Raw genomic sequence first — 10,919 nt, 5'->3', positions numbered from 1 at the left:
CCCCCCCCCAGCAGCTTGCACTGCTTGTACCTTCAAGGGGCAGTAGCTGCTTGAAGCAAATGGTTCCTTCTGGTTTCTGGGAATAAAAGGCTGTCCTCCATAATCAGGGTATTGTTCTCCCTAAATGGACCCAGACTCTGTAAACACGCTCCTCTGCACAGCACTGGGAGGGCAACTGCGAGCGTGTGTATACGTCCATGCAGGGAATGTGTCTTGTTCTAAAAACCAGTAAATTATGTTAATTTATTTCCTCTGCCTAAATAGCGGTAATAAACTTGGGGAAAGGAGGAGGAAAAAGTAAACAAGAGTCAATTACAGAAAGGTGAGGGGGAGAGGTAACCGAATAACTCCACCGAATGTCTCCTTTGGGAAAGGACATTCACATTGCAGCTCAGAGGGGCTCCATGCAGCCCTCCCTCTGTCCTACTGGAGGTGTAAATATGATCATAACAATTTCTTTTTTTTTTTTTCTTTTAATAAGGTTTCAGCCTGTTTTCAGGAGTTCAATCTTGAGAGCTGGGAAATGAACCCCCACCGGTGCCCTGATCCACAGCAAGTACATCCCCAGGGGCTTTGCTCTGCATGTGATGTGAGCTCTCCGGTGACTGAAGCCAATACGAATAGTCAGAGCCTATTTGTAATTTTTTAACAGGAAAATAATTTCACTACGCAAACTACCATGCTTTGACTCAAAAACCCTGATTAGCACAGTTTGAAAACAGGGCAGCATACTGTTCTGGGAATTAACTTGCCTGACCCCTTGTCTATAATGGCACTCAAATAATCTGTGAGTCAGACGAAGTTGAAAAACTCTTGGAAGACCACACTGAAAGAATTTACTGGATTTATTGGATTTTCTAGGATAAAAGAAAAATAAGCCTCAAACTCCACTTAGCAAGTCTGTGGTCTTCAGAAAGACAAGCTTTTTCTCCTGACACTATCTAGAAGAGGAATGCTGCCTAAGCTGAGCAGCACTTTTTGGGTCTCTTTTTTTATATTTATTTTCTTTCTTCACTGGAAACTCTCAATAAATAGCAACAATTATTATAAATATACAGAAAAAGGGACAGATTCCCATCCCTGTCAATCTACAGTTCTCCTCCCAACAGGAGTACTCATGGGGAGATGAGCCCTGAACTGAACTTCAAATTAAATATCCTCAGACTACTTTACCAGTTGCAAAGGACTACTCTGGTGTTTCCAATGAATTTGCAATACCAGGATTAATCCTGCTTGAAATTCTCCAAATCCTCTCACCTACCCCTATTTGAGCAAGCAGGGAATCAGAAAAAGCATTCTGCCTGAGTGACACAAGCAGGACCTTGCTCTGGTCTAGGTAAAACACTGACCCATCACTACCTCATGCTTTCTCCAGCCCCTGAGCAAAATGCTCTGACTAGCCTCTACCACTTCTTTGTGCCTCTTCGTATCCCAGAAACAATAGATGTGTGCTGAGAGCAGTGGCAAACATTTTCAGATAACAAATCCAGCAATTAGAAATCAACTGTCCAAAGCTAGTTCCCCTGCATATGCAAATATCTCCCTAATAGGTTTACAATTCCTTGTCAGTCAAACCTGTCAAAAAAAAGTAAACACCTGTTTCAGCCATGGTTAAGTTGAAAGCTCGACTCTCATTAGCCCTTAACAAAGTTAACCCTGGCAATACTGCATTTCTGATTGGTTGTGAATAAGAGGAGGAGGAAAGATACTCATCAGCTCTGATCTGTTAATCTAGTTTTATATTAACTATTGCAGATCATGATGAACCCTCCCACGGCTTGGTGCCAGACTGCACAAAACCTGGTCTTACAAGGCCCCAATTTCTGCTCTCTGGTAGGATTATAAATTTAAATCCTAGTCAGAGCTACTCAGCCACAAATCACTGAACCTAAAGGGACTATCACCTTTGTAATGGAGAGCAATATCTGACTCTGAATATTAAAATATGAAATCACTTATCAGAGCACAGAGCCTGATCTCCATAGGCTGGTGTAGCTGGCAACTCTTCTCCCTGTTTCCCACTTTAAACTGCCCTAAAATACATTTAAACACTTCCTCATTTTACTTGTCTGGCTAAAAAGACACTTTGATTGCCACCAAAATGTTGTGTTAATCTGCAGAAGAACATGAAAGATTTTGATCCACTCTGAAGGTGAACAAGACGGCTCATAACATCCTCTCTCAGAAGGGTATTCACTCATTCTAAAAAGAGTTTTTACCCACCAGTTTTATATCAACTGCTCTGTGCCAAATAAAGGTGCTTCCTTCCACAGAGAGCGTGCAGTATTCCTGGGGAGATATTCCACAATGTCCAGAGGTTTACCCTGTTATTCATTAACCCTTCCATCCTTGACATGCAGTTCATACACATGCAACTCTTCTGACACTTGTCATTACTTAACCAGTGTTAACAGAACTGTTTAGGTGAGAACAACCACTGAGAAAAACAGCTTCCTCAATTACTCCAACTCACTCAAATCTATTAGTCAACACGGAAAAAGCAGGAAAAGAAACCCATTCCAGCATCTGCAGCAGCCTTAACTCCAGTAGTTTATCTTGTTCAGCTTTGGGAAGCTGGTGGGGCTGAGTAACCGTCCCTTCTCCCTCCGCTGAGGTTGATATGGCCTCGCCCCATCCACTTCTATCTACAAAAAGCAAAAGATTTAAATCCATACGAAGCAATAGTAAAATACTAGCTACCACAATGAAAATCCCCCTTTTACAATAGAATGCTTCTACTCAGGTACACATTGGTCAAAAGCCAATTAAGATTCAAACTTATACATGTGGATGCCTGGGAGGACAGAGGTGAAAAGAGAAATACAGTAGCACAAATTTGGAAAAGCCACATCCCAACATCCTCTTCAGAGCACACACCCTGCCCACTCAAGATCCTCTCCCAAGGCTTGGCTGCACCAGGCTTCAAGAGCAGAAGTACACTAAACCAGCCTAAATTTTCACTTGGAGGTTGCCTAGTACTTACATTTCCCTCCACATCCTCTTCCAGCTTTTCCCCTCCCCTGAATATACTGTTCTGGGCAGAACTAGCAAGCCCACAATTGCCATGAAGAGTCTGCACAGTGCCGGTCCAAACTTTTAAAGTCATTAGTTCACTGGGCATGTGTGAGGAAACCCAGCAAGAAGAATATGAATTTTGAAAAATGCCTGTTGTACAAATCAAATCAACATTTGTCTACTGTTCCTGGGTTTTTATCTAACATGCACAAATACTGACAGCTCCTAAGATACCCACCGAAGTCAACACTACCCAAGTGGCATCTAGGGTATGACACCTCTTGCATTATTGACTTCTCTATCACTTGACAGGATTGTATAAATCTTTCATGAAATAAATTTACCAGACATGAAGAGAAATTATTTTGGGTACCATCAAGCTAAAAGCCACTCATAGAGAGGCTGAGAATAGAGGTGCAGCAGTCCTGAGAAACATTAACCTGCTTTGAGAAGCCTCTGTTCCCAATTTACATTTTTCTTCCCTTAGTGAAGCTCAAAATTAAGTTTGAACACTTAATGGAAGAAGTAGCCTGGAGTTATTGGCTGAATTTCTTCATGAAAATTGGAGTGGTTGGGATGAAATAAAAACGTTAGGTTATTCACAGCACTGCTGGATACTGTGTTTCTACTGCGATACAATGGGGAGACTGTGTAATCAGGGCAAGCAACCAAACTCCATGCAGCCCATGTTTATTTGACTCGGAAAGGGGAAAAAAAAAAAAATTAAAATCAGAGATGTGAATGGATTCAGCGGCAACAAGCATATATTAACTGGTTAAATAACACTCAGGCCAGTCTTCAGGCCCTCCACACCTAGCAACGTCGCTCATAGAATGACACCCTTTCTTTGGGGACAAACCCCTCTGTGACTACCCAAAGTTATAGCAATGAATCTCCAAGTTGCTTTCAGCTCTGGCAGCACACGCTCCAGCCACCGGCCAGAGCTTGCATACCAGCAGAAGCAGTGTGTTTCTAGAATTAAAAAATTGAGTTCAAGATGTCTGGTCAAGTAGGCGAATGGCAGGATCCAAATTACCACGCTTAGCCCACATCTCCTCTGCTGTCGCACATGAAGGATCCACACAGAGGTCAATACAACAGATAATCTCTGTAAGTTGTCCTTCAGGGATGGATCCAAAGCCCACAGGAGTGAGTAGGAGTCACAGCACCAACACTCACAGGCTCTGAATCAGGTCCTAACCTGTTAAAACTGGCACGGGCTGCATCTGCGTATCTTATACAACATTCAGATTTTTCAAGCTTACTTTTGGAAACATATTTATTTTACCCTTAGTATCACGGCTGCTACGAATGAGTACCAGACTCAGCAGGCCTGTCTCAGACAGTGGTCTTTTGCGACTTCTAGATTCACACTGGCTCTACTCTTATAAAAAAAAAGTGGCCAAAAATGTTCCACATTGGTGCAAAAGATGAGGACAGGTCAACACAGCTAAATACATATGCAGGCATTATTATTAGACAAAGCTCCACGTCAAGGCTGATTACAGAGAACAAGAAAAGGAATAGAAATTCAAATTAAATGTTCAAAACAAGATCAAATGCATTTGAGCTTGAGCAGCCCACCAGAAAACACAGGAAGAGGTCAGATGAAAGACAAACTCCTTGAAACAAGACAAAATAAGCAGGTTAATGAAAGAAAGGGGATAAAGGAGCATTTCCACTGCCTCCTGTAATTCTGGGATACATTTGCATGGACCCTTTGAGCAGAATGATTTTACAAGTCACTGCAGACACAAGTAGGAGCTTCACATCTCAGGAAAATCAGAAAGCTGCAGTTCTACTCCCACTGAATAAATAAAGCTATGACTAGATTGTTGGTTTGGGTTTTTTTTAAAAATTTGAACTAGGCACAAGAGGACCTCTGCATTATTATTTTTCCCTTTCAGTGGAAATTCTTATCTCTTTCAATAATTAATCCAAAAATGCACAGCCAGACAGTGACTGTCTCCACTGTACTCATGCTATTCCATAACAGTATTCTGCACCCAGATGTACCAGCATCGCTAGTGGCGAGACAGTCGCTAGAAAAGGAATTATCAGACAGGTCACTGGAAAAGATCAGCTCTATCAGTCAATTCTTGCCAGATGACAAACTTCATCTTTAGTTAACAAACTAGTACCAATGGTCCCAAACCTTGAAAAGTAGTTTCCTACATGCTACCAAGTATCAATTTTGCTTTTTTGTTATTGAATTACTTTTTTTCCTGAAAGAGCCATTTCCTTATAATTTCTCAAGCATCACCTCACGGCACATGAAGGTTTCTCCTTTCATGTGAGAGTCAGACTTCAGAGTCTAGCCTTGCTGTGTACAAGTTCATCACAGAAAAGACATATTTTAATTTGCTGCTTGCGTCTTTTAATGAAGGTCAAAGAAACATATGGAATTGGAAAACAAAGTTATAAAAACTTTAAGGAAAATCTAAATGTATTTGAGCAATTTGCCGAGTTTTGTAATATTCCTAATAAAAAAAAATAAAATCAACCCTAATTTTCCAGTATGACGCACACTGTATTTTATGTTTAAACTCAGCCGCAATTTAAAGCGGCCAACAGCCTCAGAAGAAGGGAGGAACTGGGGTTTAAAAAAATAACCAGGGTTTTCTTAGATCGTCATGTTGACTCTAGGTACAAGTCATGCTGACAAATTTTTCATGAGCAAGTTCCCCAAGAGCATGATCAAAAAAATGCCCCCAAATCAACCAGAAGATGTGCAGTGACTTACATAAAATCTGAATCAGGCTGTTAGATCTGAACACACTTCTCTTTCACAAGTGAGAAATTACCTAATATCTGGTAACGACCACTGAACAAGAATAAAGGAGTAAAACAGAAGGCAACAACCATCTCCCTTATATTATCATTATTTATCTTTTCCACATTCACTCTTATAAACTCCAAAGTTACAGCATGATAAATATGTTCAATAGAATGAAGAACTCATCTCCCAAGAAACAAAAGAAACCTTCTAGTGTCCTATTCCCTTTCCTCCAATATTCAGAGAAACAGAAATGGCACATAACATTATTTCTGCATGAAACTGTTGAATTTTGAGGTAGCCCCATCAGCAAACTCCCTGTAAAGCAGGGCATCAACCAGGTTTGCAAGCCAAGTGTCGCACAGAGAAGTGCCAGAGCAGAAAGCAATTAAGGTCCCGTTCTTCCCCTCCCTACGCAATGCACCGAAAATGAAATCAACATCCAAACTAATTAGTTTCCAGCAGAATATCAGTTTACTCGCTAGCAGGAAGGTTGTTAGTGCTCTTACCAAAAAACTTCTAAACATACCATACGAAATCTTGTTTAAGCCACGGGACCAAGCCAAGCACATCCCAATGTTACCATATACGGTCACCAAAGCGAATACGATGGCAACTTGACAGATTTGGAACAAATATTGCACTGTGTGTCACTGAGATAACATAGGCAGGAAAATATTAGATAGTATTACCTGTATCTGACCGGAGGTGTGGAGTGGTAGGAGCTACACTGCTGCAGGACATAGTCACTAAAGGTTAGTGACCCAAGATGGCATTCGTCCCTGCGGAGGAGGGCCAGGGCAGGACGCTGAGAACGTTTATGCCCAGTATAGGGCTGCTTGGAGAGAACAGGAATGGAGTGACATGAAGCACGAGCCACTGGACCTGCACTATTATCCCAGGTTCAGGGCTGACACTATCCAGTGCAGCTGGCAACAGAGCTGAAGCTTGCCCCCCTACTCCTTAGCTGTCAGCTGGAAGGCATAGTCCCTCTTAGAAAACCACAGCATGCAGGTTTTGTTCTCAAAGAGTGGATTTTGTGCACACAGAAGTTCTTATCCAAGCCCTTTCTTTCCCTTGTGGGTGAAGACATTTACCAAAATAGCTCCCAAGGAAGACTTTTTTGGTACAGGCTCCCTCCAGGAGATCCTTAGCCTGGAATAAAATTGGTCGCTGAGGGAGTTATTACAGATTAAATTTTTTGGAAGGGTTATTCCAGTGCATTTGCAGGTGTAGACAAGCCCTTAGCCAAAGTCTTTACATTTTGGCCCTGAAAGCACTGGTTCAAACTTAGCCAGAGCTACCTCATCCTTCATCCCTCCAGACACAGCAAGTTCTGCACCTGGACCTCTAAAATCAGACCCGCTCTCTGCTTTGCGTGGATACTCTGGATGCATTGCCTCTTTCTTAAGAGTTTATCTTGGTTTGCTAAGATATTCCCTTTTTTGCAGTGTTTTGTACATCAGCGATGTGATACTTTGGGTCACAAGAAGGGACAGAGTCAGCAAGCACAGCTCCAAACCTGGAAAAACATCCCCGTTTGCAGGAGGGAAAAAAACGTTACCACATTAGCCCAATCAGTCATCCCTGCGGGGCCCTTTGCCTTAAAAGGCATCACCTAAATAAAGATATAAAAATAATACAACATAACATTTAATGCAAGATTGCAGCTGAGCACTCAACTGTCAGGAAATATCAAAGCCGGAGCGCGTGGGCAACTTAACTCTGCCCCCTTGTGCAAATGCACTACGGCACAGCCCTTCCCCAAAAACGGGCACGCAGTCAGCCAGCTCCAAGTTAACATCCTAATTCCATTATAAGGTGCTTTTGCCTAATACGAGTAGAAGAGAAGGACCAGCGCTTTTCTCAGAGAGCCTCCTCAGCCACCTTTCTCACTTGATTGCAAGCCAGCGAGCACCTATTTAACTTCTGACACCTTAGATAAGGAGGCGTTGGCACACTTTGGGCCACACACGTCTAATTTGCAATCAGGATACAGATATTAAATGCTGTTTGGCCAAAACAAAGAGCCCTTCTTCCTCCAGAGTAAAGCCTTGTGACCTCAGGCTGAGATTTGGCCCAAGGACTGTCTATAAAACCCGAGCGACTGAAACAGGTAACATTTATACATCTCCAGCAGCCAAACCCACCGTATGATACATTCGGAAAAAATCCACAGGCACGTTAACAACTGGGCACATTTTTCCAAGAATCTGAAATTATCCCAATGTAAACATCTAATAATTGGGGATATTCAACAGCACTAAATAAGGTTGCAATGTGCCGGAGAGTGTCTCACCTCTGCTCACTTACAAGTTTGATCTTTCATCTACGTCCTCAGCTATCAAGAATACTCTCAACCTCAAGAGGTGCAAAGCAGAATTTAAATGTTAGGGGTTTGTCTATTTTTTTACAGCAATTACACCTTTTTCTTCTTCACTTTCCCTCTCTTTATGTGAGCACATGAATGAATGACATTTTTCATGGGTTTGGCCCTGTTTTTTAAACTCTCTATGTGACTTTAAATAAACAGGACCATCTCTCCATCCACTTTCAGGACAGATTTTTCCAGCTCTAAAGAGTTCAAATAAGCCAATTGCCAATACGATCCTATCAAAATTACATTAAAAAGACCTTTGTATAGGAAAAATGATGATGGCTGAAATTAGCACTGTTAATTTTCTGTCACTTCTTCACACAACAGCCCACAGCACTTCATTTTCCAGGGGCAATAAAAGAGTACGAGCAAGACAAGTGCAAACCAAATTTAAACAGTGTCAGCCAGTAAAGCAGCCGATACTCAGCTCACAACAGAGACAAAAATCTTTTTGTCTTCTCCTGCCCACTTCAGATCTTTTCCGGAACTCCACCAACTTCTCAGGTCCATTGCAATAATATACATCCATGAGGTCATCTTAATTCATATACTGCTGCCCATTGCCTACAACTTAAACCGAGTCTCCATTGTAAACCCTGCCTGGAATTCAGACTTGCAGGACTTACAGCCTATATACTGTTTTCTTTTTCATTCAGCTTCCAGCCGAATCATTTTATAGTGCTTTTGCCTCCATAAAATATTTGCTAGGGAGCCAATGCCAAGAAGGGAAAAAAAAAAGCAACACACTAACCAAACTTTGGGTTTTCAGAGTAACACTCCTCCTTTCCTTTCCCACCCTCACCCCCAAGGTTTATTTTTGGCAAGTTATGGCCCAAGCAAAGGGCAAGTTTAAACCTTTTAATTCGCAACTCCATGGCACTGGGTGATTTAAAGGTCTTTCAACAGTTCATGCAACTCTGATACTGTTGGGAATTGCAGCTGGAGCAATCTGCATCCTAAAGGCATACCCCTATTCTCCTGGAACAATGCAGCCCCTCCTTTGTGGCCAGAGCCGAGGGAGCTGAAAGCATGGTTTCTCATTCAGGCTTTCCAAGGACAGCACCCACCAAGGTATGACACAGGCGAGAGCAGAGGAAAAGCCACCACTCCTTCCACTCTGATCCCAGAGCTTTGCTTAAAGCACCTTCCCATAAAGAAACTTCTTTTTTCCACCCCCCCACCCCCCATCACGCTCAGGTCAGTGTGTTTCAGTCTGTCTCTGGTAGGATAACCTGTTTATTGAAATCTGATCAACTGCTGGAGCCCCAGCGTTAAAATACACTCTCGCTATTGGGAACTGTCATTTGTCTATCACTGAGGAATTTAATGGATGTGTTTGTTTAGTTTGCTAGTGGGAATATACAGGGCAGAGGCTTGAGGGATTACAGGAGGGGAGAGGTATTTCTGATCCACAGAGGAATGCAGTTGCTTTTCTTTAAAATTGTCTGTATTTTTACACATGCACGAGAAAAGCCCCTGGAAGTTCACCTGCGCCTCAGAGACCTCAGCAAACCCGGGGCGACCTTGCTCCATCTAAATTGATGGCCCCGAAACACGCAGGTAAGGAGAGCATGAGCCTGCACCCCTACGCAGATCAAGTGCAGGGGACGAGTCCGTGCCGACAGCAGCTCCCTTACGGGGTCCCTCCAAGGGCACTGCGGGTGTTTGCAGAGCACGAGCCCAGCAGAGCAGAGGGAAGGGTGCGAGTGGCAGAGCGTTTGCAGCAAGCGCAGTCTCCTTACCTCTCGCCGAGTCCGAAAATGCAATTATCCCTGCGAAAAGGAGCGCAAGCTGCAATTCCATTTTGAAAACCAGATCCCTCCGTATTGTACAGGCTAACGTCCTCTCAGACCTGGAGGCAGGAAAAAGGAGAGAGAAATAATTACTGGGGAAACAACCCACAACTTTGCAGAGTTTTAAAACCCATTGCGAAAACGTAAAAGAAGAAACAGCAAATGAAAGAGCAATGTACTTGTAATTCATTCCTTGGCTCTCAGCAAGTAAAACTTTGCCCTCCTCTCTGCTTTAGACTGATATAAATCAAGAACCCACTGAGGCCAGTAAGCTCCTCTAAGTTTACAGTTAATGCATAATTCTTTGGTATCCTGTACAGGACCAGTCTGGAAGGCAAACAAAACACTAGCAAGTGGCCGTAAAACAAGATTTCAGGTTAACAATTTGCGGAGGAACTTGGGGAAGGGGGAGGAGGAATATTACCTCTCCCATCAGCAGCCCAGAAAACTTTGTGTTGCTGCTTCAGTGCCCCTCAGACAGGCTCCGCTCTGGGTACGCACCTTCCTCCACTCCGCAACTTCTCTGAGCAGCACTGATTTTTCCTTTCCTCTTCCCCCCACCCCAGCCTCACTTGTTTCCGTGTGCTCCAGAGGTGCGTCCCAAAGCAAAACCGCATTTAATTATCCAGATTCTTGGAGATGCCTTCGCTGTGATAGGCAAACCCGGGGTAGATCAGGTTTTACATTAATTACACCCTGTTCTCCTCCTAAAACTCTCACTCTCTAAACACTGTCTGAATTCCTCACCCTTGTAAACTCCCCGGTTTAAACACTCCGTGCCCCCAGGACACACAACAGCCCGTGTACAGCATCCAGCAAAGCAAACACGGACGCTTTGCCATGAGCTTCCCAATTTGCAGCGGGGAGCTGGTACGGAGGGAGGGAAGGAGGGAAGGAGGGCGCCGGGGGGCTGCCGGCGGGGCCGGGCAGGCGAGGGGGGCTCCCCCCGGGGCAGGAC

General features: G+C 43.4%; 1 protein-coding gene across 3 annotated transcripts in view; it reads right to left on the bottom strand.

The window, feature by feature from the left end:
- Nucleotides 1–10,787, bottom strand: part of FGFRL1 (fibroblast growth factor receptor like 1) — a 177,152-nt gene extending 166,365 nt beyond the window's left edge. The window contains exons 1-2 of one of the 3 annotated variants that reach the window (XM_026847325.1): nt 10,709–10,787; nt 9,911–10,020 (exon numbers count right to left, since the gene is read on the bottom strand). In XM_026847325.1, the coding sequence (XP_026703126.1) occupies nt 9,911–10,020; nt 10,709–10,773 (175 nt within the window). In that variant the 5' untranslated portion in view covers nt 10,774–10,787. Of the gene's footprint in view, nt 1–9,910; nt 10,021–10,140; nt 10,181–10,385; nt 10,408–10,708 lie in introns of those variants that run through there. The other 2 variants (XM_026847327.1, XM_026847326.1) reach the window with 2 other exon arrangements.
- Between the last annotated feature and the right edge of the window lie 132 nt (nt 10,788–10,919).

Source organism: Athene cunicularia, assembly GCF_003259725.1.
Source record: "Athene cunicularia isolate RWA chromosome 4 unlocalized genomic scaffold, athCun1 chr4_part1, whole genome shotgun sequence".
NCBI lineage: Eukaryota > Metazoa > Chordata > Aves > Strigiformes > Strigidae > Athene > Athene cunicularia.
Note: the sequence above shows the minus strand (reverse complement) of the source record. Positions and strands in the feature narration are given on the sequence as shown.